Source organism: Lissotriton vulgaris, chromosome 12, assembly GCF_964263255.1.
Source record: "Lissotriton vulgaris chromosome 12, aLisVul1.2, whole genome shotgun sequence".
Lineage (NCBI taxonomy): Eukaryota > Metazoa > Chordata > Amphibia > Caudata > Salamandridae > Lissotriton > Lissotriton vulgaris.
This window is the reverse complement of record NC_141700.1, coordinates 12,930,619-12,949,375: the sequence shown is the minus strand read 5'-3', so window position 1 is coordinate 12,949,375 and position 18,757 is coordinate 12,930,619. Positions and strand designations below refer to the sequence as shown.

Genomic DNA, 18,757 nt, shown 5'->3' with positions numbered 1-18,757 from the left:
CCAGGCATAGAGGCCACTGATACAGGGTCAGGGGGCAGTGATACAGTGTTCGGGGGCCCCTAATTCAGGGTCAGGGGGCACTGATACAGGGCCAGGCATACAGGGTCAGGGGCAGTGATACAGGGTATGGGGCACTGATACAGGGTCAGGGGCAGTGATACAGGGTCAGGGGCACTGATACAGGGTCAGGGGCAGTGATACAGGGTCAGGGGCAGTGATACAGTGTCAGGGACACTGATACAGTGTCAGGAGGCACTGATACAGGGCCAGGCATACAGGGTTAGGGGCAGTGATACAGGGCCAAGGGCAGTGATACAGGGTCAGGGGGCACTGACACATTGCCAGGCATACAGGGCACTGATACAGGGTCAGGGGGCAGTGATACAGGGTCAGGGGCACTGATACAGTGTCAGGGGCAGTGATACAGGGTCAGGGGCAGTGATACAGTGTCAGGGACACTGATACAGTGTCAGGAGGCACTGATACAGGGCCAGGCATACAGGGTTAGGGGCAGTGATACAGGGTCATGGGCAGTGATACAGGGTCAGGGGGCACTGATACATTGCCAGGCATACAGGGCACTGATACAGGGTCAGGGGGCAGTGTTACAGGGTATGGGGCACTGATACAGGGTCAGGGGCAGTGATACAGGGTATGGGGCACTGATACAGGGTCAGGGGCAGTGATACAGGGTCAGGGGGCACTGATACAGGGTCAGGGGCAGTGATACAGGGTCAGGGGCACTGATACAGGGTCATGGCACTGATACAGGGTCAGGGCGGTGATACAGGGTCAGGGGCACTGATACAGGGTCAGGGGCAGTGATACAGGGTCAGGGGCACTGATACAGGGTCAGGGGGCACTGATGCAGGGTCAGGGCGGTGATACAGGGCCAGGGGCACTGATACAGGGTCAGGGGCAGTGATACAGGGTCAGGGGCACTGATACAGGGTCAGGGGGCACTGATGCAGGGTCAGGTGCCCAGATCCAAGGCATGTCAATCGGCTGAAGCGGTGTCTTCGCAGGGAGCGCACCTTTCTTCACTTGCAATGGCTGAAGAGGAGACTGAGCCCCTCCCTGACTGATTGCCAGGTGATGAGGAGGATGGTTCAGTTGATGGAGCTAAGCTCGTCTCTGAACTGACACCTGACCAGCAGGTGGAGTGTAAAGAGCTGCTGGGGAGATTTCCCATCTCTTTTCACTTACCCGTGGGCTGACACCAGTCTGTGAGCATGACATACACAGGGGACGACCTGCCTGTTAAGAGCAAGACAAACAAGATGTAAGACCGGGTCCAAGAGTGCATCAAGACGGAAGTGGACAAGATGCTGGACCTGGGGGTCGTTGAATGCTCCCGTAGTCCTTGGGCCAGTCCAGTGGTGTTGGTGCCTAAGCAGGGGTCAGCTGACATGCACTTTTGTGTGGACTATTGCAGTCTAAATACTTTGACTAGCCATCAGAACGTCTCTACTACCTAAGATTTTATACTGCATGCAGGCAGTGCCACTACAACCACCTCCATCCATGTTGAATAAACTCCAACACCCCCTGGAGACCTTCATTTGGGGCGGCCAACGTGCTAGAATAACACGAGACCGCGCTTATCTCCCAGTGGCCACGGGAGGGCTTGGCATAGCTCATCTCCTGTGCTCACATCAAGCAGCTCAGCTGCGATTTTTAATGGAATGGGAACGCCATACACAAAGAAACATTGGGGCTTCCTCGACCAGGTCATGGCGGGGATTCAGATTTGGAAGATTCCATGGCTTCCGCGACAAAACCGCCCGCCGGGGGTCTATATCTTCCCAGTGGTCTGAGCCGCAGTGGGGGCATAGAGCAAACTTTTTGTCTCCAAGCAACTCCTCACCCCCATTCCACCCCTTACGCCAAACATAGGGAATGCAGATTTCCCACCGGCGCTACATGGCCTGGCCTCTCGGTGGCAGGAGGCAAACTGCAAACGCATTGGGGATCTTTTTGATGTACAGTGTCTGCTGGAAGTTTCGCAGGTGCAACAGGATTTTCGGTGCCGGACTCCGAACAATGGCGCAATGTAGCAATCTGCCATTGGGTAGCTCACTGGTCAATATGTTCACATGCTAGCAGGCAACTCACTCCATTGGAACGTTGGCTCTTGTCGAGGCGCGATGACCCGTGTCTGCTGACGGATGTGTATGCCCTCTTGAACATCCCAACAAGATCTTTGCTCTCCCTGGCTAGGACATGGTGGAAGCTGGAATGTGGGCACCAATTCTCGGACAAAGAGTGGTCCGACATTTTACAGCGGGCTCGCACCTCAGCTGGTAGCGCCTCAGGCAGGGAGACCCTGTTCACAATCACCCACTACTGGTATTATACACCCTCCAGACCAGTTAAGTGGAAGAAGGGAAGCGACAACAGGTGCTGGCGACATTGCAATCACTCTGGCAACTATCCCATCTATTGCGGCACTGCCCTAAATTAAACCCCTGATAGTCGGAGATCCTAACAGATATCGACCTTGTTCAACACCGAACTGCCCTGCTTCCCCAGTTATATTTTGTTGGGATTGCCCAACGTTCTAACGTACGCACTACATTTCGATACGGGGAGAGCCATTACCCTGGCACTGTGCGCCGCAAAGCAGGGTTTGTTGTCGCAATGGGGCATCGACACCATACCCACACATGCAGACTGGGCACACGAAGTCTGGGACCTGCTTGCCATAGAGAAGTTCACAGCAGTGGTAGGCCCCACATTGCCTATTTTTGATAAAAATGTGGGGACCCTGCCTGAAATATTTGTCTATAACCTTTAGAGATCTCTCCTGCCCAATATAGTTGCAAGTGCTACGCCTTACGGCAGGTACGGAGCCAGACTCATGAGACCTCCGCAAGGTGGGAGGGGGGCTGGGATATTAGAGGTGTTATATACACAAGCATAGAGCGGTCACTTTGTCTATTTGAATGTCTGTTATTTATGATTTTGGCCTCTTCCTCCACTTTACCCTTTCCTTTGCTCCTCGCCAGCCGTTGGATGTAGGCAACTGTACTTGTAATTTTCTTCAAACAAAATAAAAAGAGATACTATCCTAAATACTTTGCCAAAAACTGATGCCAATCCTGTTCCCAAAGCTGATGAGCTGGTGGATAGGTTGGGTGCCGCAAAGTACCGTAGTACTTTTGATGTAACCAGCGGTTACTAGCAGAATGCATTGACACCTGGTGCTAAGGAAAAAACAGCAACTTCAACCCCAGGGGTCCTCCACCATTTTAAAGTTGTACCTTTTGGATTAAATAATGCTCTGCCACTTTCCAGTGCCGGTCAACCATGTATTGTCAGGCCTGGAAGACTTCTGTGTAGTGTAACTGGATGACATTGCTGTGTTCAGCACCTCCAGGTAGGACCACATGGGACACCTGGAGCAGGAGTTGGTGAGGATGCAGTGGGGCAAACTGGCGATCAAGGCAACCAAGTGTCAAGTTGGGCAGTCCTCTGTTCTTTATCTTGGGCATCAGGTGAGTAATGGGAAGGTTCGCACCCTGGAGGCTAAAGTCCAGGCGGTGCTGGACTGGGAGACTCCCACTACTCAGACTCAGGAAAGGGCCTTACTGGTCCTTACTGCATACTATCGGAACTTTGAAGCAAACTATGGGACCATCGTTGCTCCCTTGACAGCCCTGACTTCTAAGAAGCAGCCCAGGAGGTGACCTGGACTGAAGAGTGTCAGAAGGCATTTGATGAATTGTAGACCACACTATGCAATGCCCTCATTGTGCAGACAGACGCTTCAGAGAAGGGAGTTGGAGCAGTTTTTGTCCAGCACAATGAGAAGAGAAGGGAGCTTTGGTGCCTTTATCAGCCGCCAACTACTCCCCAGGGAGCAGAACTGGTCTGCCGTTGAAAAAGAATGCTTTGCCATAGAGTGGACCCTTCGAAGATTCAGGCCTTACTTGTTTGTCGCAAGGTTTGTGGTTCAGACAGATCACGAGCCCCTCAAGTGGCTCATGGCAATGAAGGACGAGAACCCAAAGTTGCTCCGGTGGTCCATATCTCTGCAGGGACTAGATTTTACTGTGGAACAGAAAGCAGGCTTACAGCACGGTAATGCAGATGGACTTTCCTGCTGGTTTACCCAATCAGATGATCGGTCTTCTCCCACTGGGGAGTAACTACCAGCCATTCTGATCTGGGGGGGGGGGCATATGTTGGGATGGGCAGTCGCCTGCATGTCTCTGGAGAGAGCGCTCCCCTGCCTCATGCTGATTTCCAGGCAATCCATTTAAAGAATACTGTATGGTTTCTAGATCCCTACTGCAGTGAACCTGACAATCCTGCATGTCCACTGAGGGTCTCTCTGTTTACCTGGATTGAGACCCTAGAGCTTGACTCTGGGGTAGAGGGGAGGCATGCATAGTGCACCCCTATTTTACAGAGTGTGGCCTCTGCCTTCTCTACCCAGGCTGTGGTAGACTGACAGTGGTGGCAGCAATACATCTATAGTCAGGAGGGGTGAGTCCCTAGGCCCCCTCCTGATCACGTCTGTGCAGTCTCCCCCTTGCCTGGGGTCCTGTTGCCTTTGTCTACCTGACGTGTGTTTGAGAGCCCGTGAGTGTACTGGGGAGGGATGGTGCGTTGAGCCAGTGTGAGGAATGTGAGCTGATTTACAGGACATCCTAGCTCCCCAGGGCCCCTCCCAATTCCTTGCAGAGGCCTGATGGGCTGGGGTAGACACTCAGCTCTTATCTGGGTTTAGCTGCACTAACTCTGTTAAGAGGACCCTCCCCCCTGGTCAGTGCCTCCTGGTCTGGAGTTAAATAAAATTCCTCTTTAGGGAAAGCAGGGGCTGGTACAAAGAGAGACAGTAGGTCATCCTTTGCATGCTTTGGTCAGGCAGTGAACACCCTTAAATATGCCTTGTGATTGGAGGGGCAACTTGGATTCAAAAGTATCAGACCCTCTGATTGGATCAACCTATCAATCAGATGTGATAAAAGTCTGGTCCTAGGGGTCAGCTGTTGTTCAAGACTGGTCTATGATTCTGAAGAGGCGGCTCACACTGGTTCTATTCAAGGAGGCCACACGCGACCCGTGGTGTGAAGGTAAGATAAGAAGCTTGCTCACCGCGCCTGGAACTTGAGGACGTTTTCTCTGTGACTGAGGATTCTGCTGCAAAGGAATATGCCGGGTTGACGAGGAGCAAAGCATCGGCAGAATAGGTCAGAGAACCAGCAGCTCATGTGAGGCTTGTGCGGATGGAGCTTGGAACAGGATAATTGTGTGAGAAGTTGGCCTGATATGCAGTGGTCACTATTCTAGTGATCACTGTGTATCATTCCAAACGACCCTTATTGATGATTGGTTGTAAGTCAACCTTATAGACCAGCTATCCTAGTAGCGTGGACAAGAGCAGTCTTCGGGCTAAACTCTAGAGGGCGTGTTAAGCCAGCTGTTATACCATCACATATACCCCTTGAACACCAAGTGAAAGGACACCACACAAGTTGTTATGAAAATAAAAGGATATTTATTTATAACACAACAACCCTGGACTCTTTATGAGGACAGGGTGCTAAGCACAATACAAAACTCTTAAAGAAATACTGAAAGTCGCACAATTTACACAAATGCCCGAGGGGCACGAAAAACCATATACTCTAGAAGTGGAATGCGAAATACTAGCAGGTAAGTTACAAGATCCAGAGGCTTCAGGATCGCTAGGACTACACTACTGAACCTTCAGGTTAGAAGCAGGAGGCATAGGGAGATCGGGTGCAGAGTGTGCACTCTCACGCGGGATGCGGGACAAAGTCTATGGTTGCTAGTTTTCGTAAAGTTACTGTTATCGGACGAATCCGACTAGATAGGCTGAAAACGAAAAAGAATCTGGACACTTAGATAGTGAACCTGCGTTGGAGCACCGAAATGCTCAAGTTACCTAGGCCAGGGGCTGCGGCTGCATAGGGTTCAAAAGACGTTGGGAATCCTCGTTACAGTCTATGGAGCCTGAAAGAAGAAGTTGCTGGCAGGCGACCAGTGATGATGTCCAGAGTGATCCAAGCCTGGATCAAAGATGGAGACGACCTGAAAGCAGAGGGGACTCACTTCTTAATCACTAGCCAGTGATCAGATGGGCACCAGGATGGCACCGGATGAAGTCACCTCGACCAGGTGAGTGGGCGACGCTGGACTCTGCTGTCTCTCGGACCAGGAAGCGTTGTCGGCGACCAGGATGGAGGTGCGAGCTGTCCCACGAAGGTGTCTGCTGTGGGCGATGCTGGACCCAGGATTGGGGCAACAAACCTTGGCAAAGGCAAGCCCACGAGGTGGAGTCAAGATGGCGTCTGGAGTGGACCAGGAGGGTCCGGGGTGCTCCTCTCTTGGAAGGGAGCAAGGGCCAGTCTGGAGCAACCAGACCAGCGGTGTAATCGTCGTGGTTCATCGTCAGGAGGGCCACTAGCCAGCAGGCAAGTGACCGGACAACAGGGTGGGCAGCAAAGAGCAGAAGGGCCCCACGCAGATCTCGTGAATGCTGGGGGGCTGGACTTCGGTGCTGGAGCTGCTCAGGGTTAGGGCTTCTCAAACCCCAAAGCACTCACTCGAGGATCCCTCGGCGGTCGTGCTGGATAAGCGTTGTGCAGTTTTGAAGATGGCCGGTCCCTTCAGGTCTCGTCACACCCACGAATCACAGCTGGGCTGATGATGCAGGTAGAGGTCAGAGATGCCACGGAATCCGGGTCTGGTCGAGCTGGGCAGTCTTGATCCGGAGGATGGACTTGCAGCAAACCGCATGCGCTTAGATGGTGCCCGCTGATGCAGGGTGGCTACTCCTTAGCCACAAGGGAGAGTCTTCAGAAATGTTCAAGAGTTCTTTCGTGGAAAGTAGTCAAGATTCAGAATTATCCAATTTGGGAAGGGGGCCTGCTCCTACCTTTATTCTAAAAAAAGGGGCAGGCACGTGACTAGGTCCTTCCCATGGGTGGGACCAGAGGGGGGTGGTTACACCCCTCTCCCTTGACCGGACTTTCCCCAGCTCATGGGCTGGTGTGCCCCTAGAACTGGTTCAAACCGGCAGATGCATAGTGAGCACCGGGGTGCCACTTGCAGTCACCTTCCATTCAGCCCTGTCTACCTGGGATACACAAAACCCTGTCTGGGATGGTGCTAGCACCGCCCCTGACAGGAAAACCTTTGTCCAAGCTCTCCTCGCTGGAAGGACTCCCAGCAGCAGGAGGTCAGACTTGTGTCTGTGGTGGCAGCATCCATTTTGTGATGCTGAGGCTCGAGTTAATTTTAACCGGGGTTCACAGTTACATACATGTCATGTCCCTCTAGAAGGGTGGAATGCTAACCCCGTCGCCAGAATTGGCGAGGAGTTAGTATTCCAATTCGTATGACACCTTACTCGACATGTTTTGATAAAGCGATACCAAAGATAGCAAATAACCGCGAGGATTATAATGCACTTAAGAGTATATGGTACGCGTTATCATGGAACAGCTGTTAGGACTTGGTTCCACAAGCTGCAGACGGGCTCAGCTCATGCCAGAGCACCATCTCACATAATTCCAAGCACTCTGCCTTCAGGATTGTTAAGGCCTGCCATAGGAGTGACTGATAGGAATACATGTGTCCATTTTAGGGTTAGATATAGGAATACTATATCTAAAGCCAAGGGTGTTTACACCACCTTGCCCCAGCTGTCATGCAGCCAGTTGTGTCAGATTTAGGTGGCCAGCCAGGGGTGGCATAATACATGCTGCAGCCCCTGGTAGGCCCTGGGAACACCTATGCCCTGGATACCTAAGGTATACTGTACAGGGACTGATAAGGTGGCCCAGTACCAATTGGTAAATGCACCTAAGGTACATGTGTGTCAATTTAGAGAGAGAACAGCTAGGCTGTGGGTCTGATTAGCAGGCCCACAGCCAGGGAAAGTCGTAAACCAGTGAAGCAAAAAGCAAAAATCTGGGGTGATCATAGGATTGCAGACCCTACTCTCCTACAAATTGCAGACAGCTTCTCAAGATAAGGAAGCTTGCAGCACATCAATGGAGACAGAGGGGGACAGGGAAGCTTGTTCCCAGTCCTGGAAGGTGAGATTGCTTTGCCCAGACCCCTCCCCTGTGCTGTGGGAGCCTGTGTGGTACTTCCAGTTACAAGCGGTAGCTGGGGAATAGAGTCCGGTGAAACAGGCCCCCCACCTTTCTTTTTGTGATACCTGGGGGTATCAGAGTGTACTGGCACTCTGTGCAGCACTACCCTCCTACTGCTCGCCAGTGGCTACTGGACTAGTGGGACTCCAGTAAACTGTGTCACAACATCGGGTACCTGTGATCAGATCCCTGACGCCACTAGAGCGGTGTGCTCACTCAGGACGGGAGGGCACTTCTGTTGCTTTGGGAGGCAGGTTAAGGGCTGATCAATAACATTTGACTTCATTCATGTGCTGAAACTATATCCTTTCAATACAAAGATTGGTATCAAGGCTCTAGCGAATGAGACCAGCCCTGTGCAACATGGTCAGTAAGATGCAATGCTAATTGTGTGTCTTCATGTTAACAGTGTTTTTATAGGGTTTGGCGTCTAGTTTGGGGTCTGTTTGGGGTCAGAACTCTGGCCCAGAGGGTTGTAGAGGCATCTGGTTTTGACTGTTTATCCTAGTTTTATGAGTAATATAATTCTCTTGTGTGTATTAAAGTACTTTTCCTTTATACAAAGTAAAGCACTGACTGGACATTGAGCTTATCAGCTGGTGGTACGGTGTGCACTGTATTCTGAATGTCTAACCCCCCCTCACCTCCTTGAGTAAGCCTTGGACTGCTCTGTCTCGCTACCCTGAGAGAGAGTCAAGTGCTGGAGAGGAGTACTTGGTTATCCAGTTTTGGGTCCCTTAGTACTGAGGCCCCAGGACACTAGTGAGGGAACACTCCAGTTGATGCGATTGAAGTGCAGTAACACCAGAGTGCCCTGGTCCCCAGGGAGCCGGGTCTAACACAAGCAAAGGGTGGATGGATGGGTGAATGAATGCTTGAATACAAGGGTGAAAGGATGGACAAGCGAAGGGTGGATGGATGGTTGAATGAACTCTTGAATACAAGGGTGAAGGATGGACAAGCGAAGGGTGGATGGATGGTTGAATGAACTCTTGAATACAAGGGTGAAAGGATGGACAAGCAAAGGGTGGATGGATGGGTGAATGAATGCTTGAATACAAGGGTGAAAGGATGGACAAGCGAAGGGTGGATGGATGGTTGAATGAACGCTTGAATACAAGGGTGAAGGATGGACAAGTGAAGGGTGGATGGATGGGTGAATGGATGTTTGAATAGAAGGGTGAAAAGATTTACAAGCAAAGGGCGAATGGATGCTTGAGTAGAAGATTGAAGGGTGGACAGATTAAAAAATGTTACTGGTTTTATATTAAAGAGCTATGAAATATGTCATGGTCTAAAAGATGAAAAATCAACCAATTATTGTCTTTGTGTCTGTTCAATAAAGATTCCCTATTTAGGTCGAGCCTGGGCAGCGCATGCGCTGCTCTGAGAGTCGCGCTGCTCTGCAAGGCATGCTGGATTGGAGTATAGACTTGAAGCTCCGCCCACTCTCCCCCCATGGTATACAACCTTTACAACGAATCTTTTACCACGCACTACCATTACAACGCAGTCATTACAACACAAACCATTACAACGCATTGCGCTGGGGGGTTCTAGGGAATACGTTTAATTTACTATCCAACACCTTCCCTAGTGTCCACGGGGACTGGAGTTGGAATAGTAAATCAAACTATTCACTATCCAGCACCCCAAAGCGCTATGCGTTGTAATGGTATGCGTTGTAAAAACCGCGTTGTAATGGTATGCGTAGTAAAAGTATGCGTTGTAACGTCATACATCCCCCCCATATTTGTCATTAGCTTGTTTCATTGTCTTTCATAAATGCTGGCTTCTGATTCGCTAATAGGCTTGTTAGTCCCTCCTTAGTACCGCCTTGTCTTCATTTTTAACCTCCCACGAGGACTGACCCTTTTACTTCAGTGGTTACACAGTATGTCTTATTTACTCAGTAAGCATCATTTTCTTTAATGGTTTCTCCTACTGCAGGCGCGACATGCTTTCCTGCAACATTCAGTGCGCCGTGCCTACTTTCACCGGACACTTTTACAAAATAAAAAATTTGTTTGTCAACTTGACAAACAAATGCTTTTTTTGTAAAAACGCCCATTCCGCGCTTTCCCTTTAATAGTGGCCGTCAACGTTTCTTTAGTAACGGCTCCTCTAAAGAAAGGGGCGTGGCCTCTAGTGAAAGCGCAGCATGGGGCTTTTGTAAACAGCAACCATTTGCAATCCAACAGGTCTCGCATTTTAGAAACTTTGGCCTATTGGTATTGTAAATGACAATGACTTTTATTAATGCAGGTTTTTTAAACACACATAAAAGGCATTGTCATTTACAATGCCAATAGCTCAAAATTGCGAGACCTATTGCATTGCAAATGCTTGTTATTCAATTGTGTCCTAGGTGTCGGCAATATTTGCCCTTCAAGGACAGTCAATCCGCTCACAGGTTCACGGTTGTATTGTTGGCAGAAGTGAAACTGCGGTCCTGACAAGGAAGTGCAGGAGTATTTACAGTAAGAGGGTGGACCGTGTGACTGTGAGCAAGAGCCAGGCCGAGGACACGTCACGGGGAATGACACGAGTCCGTCCCTCGGACCATCAAGAGCGAAGAGCAGTGGTGAAGAAGGGGCGCACCCAGCCCCACCTGCACGGGTGTCTCAGGGGACCTCTGGACGTGGGTGGTCACTGGTCCAGAGAGCGTCCCATTACATACCAAGCAAAATGTTGGGTTGATTTCAATTATATGTACTTCATGGATAGGAAACCATGCTAAAACTGTATGTAAAATGGATTTATGTTCTGTTTATGAGTTTGTACAACAGGGTGTATTTTAATAAATTGAATTAAATTGTTGATAACGTTATAAACAAATGCAAAAAATGGGCATGAAAGTTAAATACTAGGTTTTAGCCACATATATGAATGGAATGTGCATATGCAGGGATAGAAAAGAGATTAGCATGTAATACACTCAGTTAAAAAGCACATATACAGATTAGAATGGACATATAATGAGTTTACAATGCCCATTTAGCCAGTTGGAAAACATATATTGGGAAAAAGCTACATACACAGGGATGTGGAATTCCTATAGCTCAACGCCGGGACATATTGTTTGGGGTCAAGGGCAACAAGTTTTCATGTGTATTTTGTCCTTGGGACAAGTAGGCCCAAACCCCTGCAGCACAAACCCGTTGGTTGCCAGTTTACAATACCACATTATGGATCAGAGAAAGGCACTGTCTGCTGTTAAGGAAATATTTGTCTCCATGTGTTAAATCTGTTAAAACGTGTATTTATGGTTAATTAATGCAAAGCCGTTTTATTAGGGTGAACGCTCTAAGTAACTGTTGTAAGCTCACACTGCACTACTGACAGTTGTTCCAGTATAAAAATGTGTACACACGTTTTCAATGTTTAGCAATATGAGGCTATTTATAATACTCCCAGAATTCTCTCTGTTTAGATGCAAATATTTGCAGAACTTGAAAGCAAGATTGATGATTCTTTGCTTTCAAAATAAAATGTTCACAAAAAAATACAAAAACATTTCGCTAAACTACTGTAAAATTTGAGGTACAATTTCTTTGCAGCATAATTTAGTAAAATGTGTTAATGCATGCTAGTATTTGCCAAAAATATTCATAATGGAAAATCAGTGTAACCAGTTTTAATGAGATTATGGGAAACATAACAATAAACAAGCATTGGTAAAGCCAGCAGGTCTGAAATTGTTGGTCAGCCTCAAGGTTTTGTCAATGCGTGACTTGTTTTGGCATGGTTTTTGTAAAACCTTATTGGTGTGGGAGCTGCCAGGCTCTCACCATTACAACAAACATTACCAAAACCAAAAATTGTTTTTGGTCTCAAAAAGCATACATTGCCCCAAACATTGGCACTGAACAAAACAACAGTGTGTTGATATGCTCCTTGTGAAAGAGCAGAATGTTGTCACTCACAGTGAAACTAGCCAATACACAGAGAGAGAGAGACATCATTTTAATACACACAAAAGGCCATTGTTAATGCCAGACCTAATTAGGTTCCTAATTATTTAATACATTCTCAAAAGTGCATCCATGTCCTTGCATTAAATGCAGATATAAGGCTTTCGTAAACCCACAAGACTTTACAGAAGTATGCCAAGAAATAGTACTCCTAGAAAATATTTGTGAACTGCATTTTAGCACAAGCAAATATGCAGGTGTAGATTTGCTCATGCGGAAATCTGAGTGTGTGCAGGTTCACTTGCCCTCTTACCACATTTTTTCCTAACCCTGGAAGAAGTTTTATGTAGTTGGTCACACACTGGAGCACAGAACGCACACATGAGTTGGGATTGACCGGGGTAGAAAGGATTTCTGTGGTTAAAATGCATGTATGATGTATGTATGTGTGTATGTATGTAAATGGCGTTTCTATACGGAGATATAGCTAAAAGGCAGCAGAGAGCTGTACTAAGGCAAAGAGAGGCATCGAGTCGAGGAGTAAAATGAGAGGGAGCCAGGTTGTGGGCAATAAATACATTGTGAAGTTCGTTAAAGATCTGCTTTCTAAATTCTAAACGCTTTTCTAAATCGGAGCGGCATTGGGGCGGTCCTGGTGGAACCATGAGTGTTGTTTCAGACCCTGGGTCCGTGGATGTAAAAGGCATGTTGCTGTTTTTTTCTTTTTTACACTTTTTAGTCGTGAGTTTCATGGCGCAGTGTCCTGTTTGCGTGTGTGCTGAGGTCCACCAGTGATGGTGAGTCTGTCTTCAAGATGAGCAGGGTGCTGGTCGCGATGGCTCTGTAAATGATGCTGCTGGTTTTGAGGATGACGCGGGCCGTGAAGAGGAGCCACTGAGGTTCCATTAGGATGGGAGTGATGTGATCATATTTCTTCAGGCCCTGGATGAGACGTCCATTGTGTAGGATGCCCTTTGGCGTGCCAGTGTGGAGCCATAGACGGCATGAAGTAGGGCATTACCACCATGCAGGCGACAGGATACAAGGGCTTAAACAGCATTTCTGAAGTCGCTTTTGGGAAGAAATGGTTTTACTTTTTTTATAAGAGAGAGCTGTTATCAGGCCATCCTTGTTAGGTATCGCCTAGGCAGCGCTTGCGCTGTCACTTCGAGACATGCTGTATTCGGGTTTGGACTTGACGTTCCACCCACTCTCCGCCAATATTTTTCACTGGCTTGTGTCATTGTCCTTTATAAATGCTGTCTTCTGATTCGTTAATAGGCTTGCTAGTCCCTCCTTAGTACCACCTTTTTTTACATTTGTAACCTCCCATGAGGAGTGGCCCTTTTACTTGTGTAGTTACACATATGTTTTATTTACAGTCTGTGAGCACTATTTTCTTTAATGATTTTCTCCTACTGCGGGCACGACGTGCTTACCTTCAATGGTGCCCGCTTTGCTTGCCACAGGCGGTGTGCTGCGCTGCTTATCAGAATATTACAATATTGAAAAAAATAGACTTCGGAGAGCTGTGACAAAGAAAAGAAAGGCGCAGCTCACCACAGTCTATTTTTTCAATATTGTAATCTTTTAGTAACCAGTTCACCACAGGGGGTGCGCTGCGCTGCATTCCAAAATCTTACAATATTGAAAAAATAGACTTCGGCGAGTCGCGCCGAAGAAAAGAAAGGCACGGCTTGCCAAAATATATTTTTTCAATATTGTAAGCTTTTAGCAGCGTGCCAAATGCGGCATGCTGCGCAGCTTACCAAAAGCTTTCAATATTGAAAATAAATAGACTTCAACAAGACGCGCCTTTCTTTTCATCGGTGCAGCTCACTGCAGCTGAATCCTCCTCCCGTTCGCTCCCTCTCTTTGACTGCAGCTGCCTCCTCGCTCAGCTTCAATCATGGTGTCCGTGCGAAGATTCTTCAGCGGGAATACAGGCTCTGTGCTGCTCGTCTTCTGGAGAACAGCAGCCCAGACAGAAACAGGAAGCAAATGCAATAAGTCTCGCATTTGCAAGAGTTTAAGCTTTGGCTTTGTAAATGACAATGCTTTTTATTTATCGGTTTTGAAAACCAAAATATAAATAAAATGAATTGTCATTTACAATGCCAATAGATTAAACTTCTCACAAATGCAAGACCTATTGCATTGGTGATGTGTTCCTTGAGGGTGAGGGTGGTGTCCAGGGTGAATCCAAGTGACTAAATATCTGGTGAAAGTTGGAGTATTAAGACGTAAATGTTCATACCACTGATCTAGGTTTCTACTGTAATTTGTTTATTCTTTTTGGCAAATAACACAAATTCTGTCTTGGTTGGGTTGAGTTTCAGGTAGGCACTGGACATCCAGGGCTCGTATTTTGCACGGGATGCACTGTGCCAAAGGTGCACGTTTCACAAGGTGCGCCTGGTGCAGACCGGTATAGTTGTATGCCCTTTTATAATGAAGGCACTTCCGCCAGGGCAGCCGCAAACTGGAGCCTGCCTGGGCGAGCACATTCAGTGAAGATAGAGCAGTTGCTTACAAGTCGCTCTGGGTTTGGCGCTGCAGGCACTACCCGCCTGCAGTTTAAAGAGAAGACAGAGGTCCCCCTGCAGGCACGTGCAGTGAGTGACTGAGCCTGCCAGCAGGGGGATGTCAACAAGGGTGTAACTTGGCCAGTAAGATTGGAGGGTGGGTGAGCATCAGATTTGTTCCAACACTCATACTAGCATATAATGTTGAAATACATTATACAACAAGCAGGGCACATGAGAGGGGCTTAAGAGGCAGTGGAAAGGGAGAGGAACTCGGTTTCTTAGGGGTTCTAAGTGAGAAAAAACACAATGTTTTGTAAAAAAAAACACTTTTGAAGACTTTCAAAACAGGGAGAGGGAGGGAATGTGTGTACGTTTTTGTCTGTGTGTATGGAAAAATCCTCATCATACCCGAATGAATTCACCTGAAACCAACTATTTACCAGAAAATACATTCACTAAGGGGGGTAACACCCCAAACAGCCCCCGAAGCTATGTCTTTGGGTGTTGTGGGATCCATGGATCTCTTGTCCCCCTCCAGAGGGCTCCCCTCAGGGGGTGCACTAACAGTGTATCACCTCTTTGTGGCGCTAATATCAATGTGTCTCCTAAGGGCCTGTTTGCCTCTGTGCCTGTGTCTTTAATTGGGAACGGGTGCAGAGGTAAAGTGAGTCACTCATTTGCATGGAACCACGCCCCCATGCAAATGAGGCTCCATCTCAAGAGAGCACTGGCTCCAGCGCTATCAGTATTTCAGAGGGGGCGGCACAAGCGGGTGCAGTCCTTTCTGTAACACTATAGTGCCCCGGGGCACACAGCGCGTGTGCTGATTTACTTACACTTGTGGTAGGGGTACTGCAGGATGTGTGAGGGGGTACTTGTTTAGCTAACACTGGCAGACGCCTTACTGGAGGGTATGTGAGGGGCAGTGCCATTTTTTAATCTCCTTTAATATGAGGTTGTCTTTTCTCTTGACAGGTCATCACAGGAGGAGCAAGGGAAGGCGGCATTCGTCCTGTAGGCCAGGACGCAGAAGGAGCCCCTGAGCCTGTGCAGGAGGACAGGCACAGACGAAGGGCGCTTGAGCAGGAACCCCAGACTCTCTTAGAGGCAGAGTACCCCTCCCCAGGCATGGATCGAGTGACCAGGAGCTTGATCACCAGCACCCCAAATACTCAGACCCATCGAGAAGTCCTTGGTGATGATGGGACCCTCTACACCATTGAAACCAGGTGGGAGGAGGGATACATGGACCACCAGCTCAGGTACAATGGCAGCCAATGGGGCGAAGAAGACGCGTCCAACGACAGAGAGTACATCATCACCACCATGAAGACAGGCAGTCTAGAAAGAAAGCCCTTGACAAACTATCGGGATTTCTCTGCTACGCCCAGTCGGGTCACTGATAACTATTTGCCAACTGATGGTATTCACAGAGCAGACCTCTGGGTGCCCTCTCCGGACAGGGACTCCAAGCTGGAATTGGTCCGGAAGGGGGAACTATACGACCTTCGTGCCTACAAGGAGGATAGGAAACCAGCCAAGCTCTACTCTGAGTCAGACGAAGAGCTGGAGTACCACATTGTTGCCGTGGAAGCCGCCCCGGTTAGGCTGAGAGAGCTGGAGGATGAGCGTAAGCGTATAATCGAGGGCCAGAAAGTGAAGATGAGCCCCCTCCGACAGTGGCGTTCTATGGGCGAGCTGGGCTCCGAGGCAGATAGCCCACCTGCGTCACCCAGAAAGATGCCCGAAACATCTGCCACTGAGTTTGATAGACAGTTTGGGACACCGGACTCACAAAGCAAATCCTTCAACCAGGAGAACGTAGATACAGAACAAATCAACTTCCTGGCTGCGAGGCAGCAGTTCCTGATGTTGGAACAGCGCAAACCAGATCTTCTACAGGGACTGAAGCCCCAAAGCAGACCACTCAAACCATCAGAGCCTACTGGGTATGTGTACGAGAGGGAGTGGCAGGTGGAGGATGGAAGTCCATACACTCGAACAGCAGCTGCTCAACTCAGCTATTATCCTGGTGAATCTCCACGGGGAGATGCAGGTGGCTACGAAGCCTCGCTGGTGCCGTCCCTGGAAGATGAGATGGTAGGACAGCAGAGAGCCAGGGTAGAAATGGAAGAACCGGAAAGTGGCAAAAGAAGGGCCTTCACACGGCAGCTCCTCGTCACCTCCTCCAGAGAGCGCATGGACTCCGGGAATGATGAAGGCTTTGGTGCAGGGTATGGCAGCGATGGAGGCACCTCAAGAGAAGTCTCAGGGAACTGGCAAGTACAAGATTCTGGTACCGAACCACCTACCAGGTATGAAACTCCCATCGAAAAGGAGATTCGTCTGGCGCTGGAGAGAGAGGAGGAACTGCGCAGGGAGAGGGGGATTCAAGGATCGGCCAGCACCCAGGAGATGATCGCCATCTTCAAAACACCCCTTCTGTACCGCTCGCCTCCTTCTACACCCCCCAGGAAGGGCAAAGAGAGCCGCCGGGGCTCCAACTTCATCCAGAGGGAGATTGAGATGGATAGCAAACGTGAGGATGATCTGATAAGCGAGGGTAAAGTGGTGGGGCTGTACGACAAAGGTCCAATGGAAGAGGTCGGGGAGCGGAAAAAGAGGTTTGAGCTGGACGATGAGGTGCCGGTACTACCTGTCAAATCAATCCACTATAAATCCCCAGATTTGGATCTATACGAGAGAAATTCAAGCTTTGTCCCAGTGGAGATGCAGGAGCAAAACCAAGCCCAAAATGTAAGCCAAGAAGTTACAAGAAGAAGCCGTGAAGAGGTGACTCGCATACCCTTGGAAGCCTATGCCCCCTACCTTTCATCCAGCAGTGAAGGTGCTGGAGAGCAGAGTGTCCCCGCTCCCTATACCCACTCCTCCAGGTATACCTGGCATCCTTCCAGCGACTATGATTTACAGACTCCGAAGCATGATGAGCAGGCAAAAGCAGACGAGCAAGACTCTTCGGTGACCCCTAAAAAAATAGTCATTGTGCAAAAAGAGTATTTCAGCTGGAAACCCTGGACCCCCAGACTGTCCCCAGTAGTCACTGCCGAGGACCCCCCAGATGAACCTCCTCCCAGACTCAAGCCCACCGAGAAGGCATTGTATCAGGAGCAGAGCTTCACCATGAAGCCGCTGCGGACGCAAACGTCATCCTTGATTGAGCGGGAAATCCAGGAAGTCCTGCAGCGGGAGGAGGAGCTGCAGCAGCAGAGGCGGATGCTATCCCAGCAGCCCAGCGGCTCCTCGTCGGCTGACCTCAGCGGTACCCTGCCTGACGACTCTCAGGAGCAAGATCAGGCGTCAGGTAAGGAGCAACGTCAATGTACATACGTGCCAATAGACCCAATTCAGACGAGAGACTCATGATTTTTTTCAGCCAAAAAAGACTCTATTTTAGCTGTCTCCCACCTAAAATAGCTCTTGCTACATTGCATATGTTTAGTAAAATACACACATAAGTAATAAAATTGGACATTAAATGAGAAGAAAAGACGGCCTGTGCAGGGCACCAATAAAAATAAAATATGATAAAAAAACATAAGACAGTGCTTTAAATGGGCTGGTACTCACCGATACTGAGTACCGGCACTTCTCAGTTTTCTCCCCCTGAGTACCGGAACTTATTTTTGGGCAAGGAGAGTACGGGTACTCCCAGAAGCAGCAGGACTCAGGCCCTGAAGTAAGGGAATGTGCAACGCAAAAACTGAAAATGACCCTTTCCGATGGAGCGCGTTTATGTGCCGCTCTGGCAGGCAACAGCCTGTGTATTCCTGCACTGGGTTGCTCCTGCAGTGTTAGGTTCTCATTGGCATCACAACAAGAATGAGGATATGGTCAGAGATGTCGACAGTGGAATTGGAGAACCACGTTCGCATCCCGACGTAGGCTCATCATCCAGTGATTCTGGACAACTCCCTTAAAAAAGTAAGCATTAATGCAAATGTTCTTATTGTCATGTAAAGCGCTTAAATGCCCATGGCCCATATTCATGCAATATCAAACTGCCAAAAATTAGGCTCTGCACTGTATGACATAGAAGCTGATGCTTGCCATGTCTCTTATGTAAGGAGGCAGTTTAATATTGCACAAATTTGGCCCACAGGCATTTAAGAGCTTTACATCACAATCAGAGTATTTGCATTAAAGCTTACTTATGTGGCTA

General features: G+C 48.8%; 1 protein-coding gene across 3 annotated transcripts in view; it reads left to right on the top strand.

Moving 5' to 3' along the window:
- Nucleotides 1-18,757, top strand: part of MISP (mitotic spindle positioning) — a 152,160-nt gene that overhangs the window by 39,427 nt on the left and 93,976 nt on the right. For all 3 annotated transcript variants that reach the window (XM_086946732.1, XM_086946733.1, XM_086946731.1), the window contains exon 2: nt 15,553-17,899. In XM_086946732.1, the coding sequence (XP_086802858.1) occupies nt 15,706-17,899 (2,194 nt within the window). In that variant the 5' untranslated portion in view covers nt 15,553-15,705. The remainder of the gene's footprint in view (nt 1-15,552; nt 17,900-18,757) is intronic.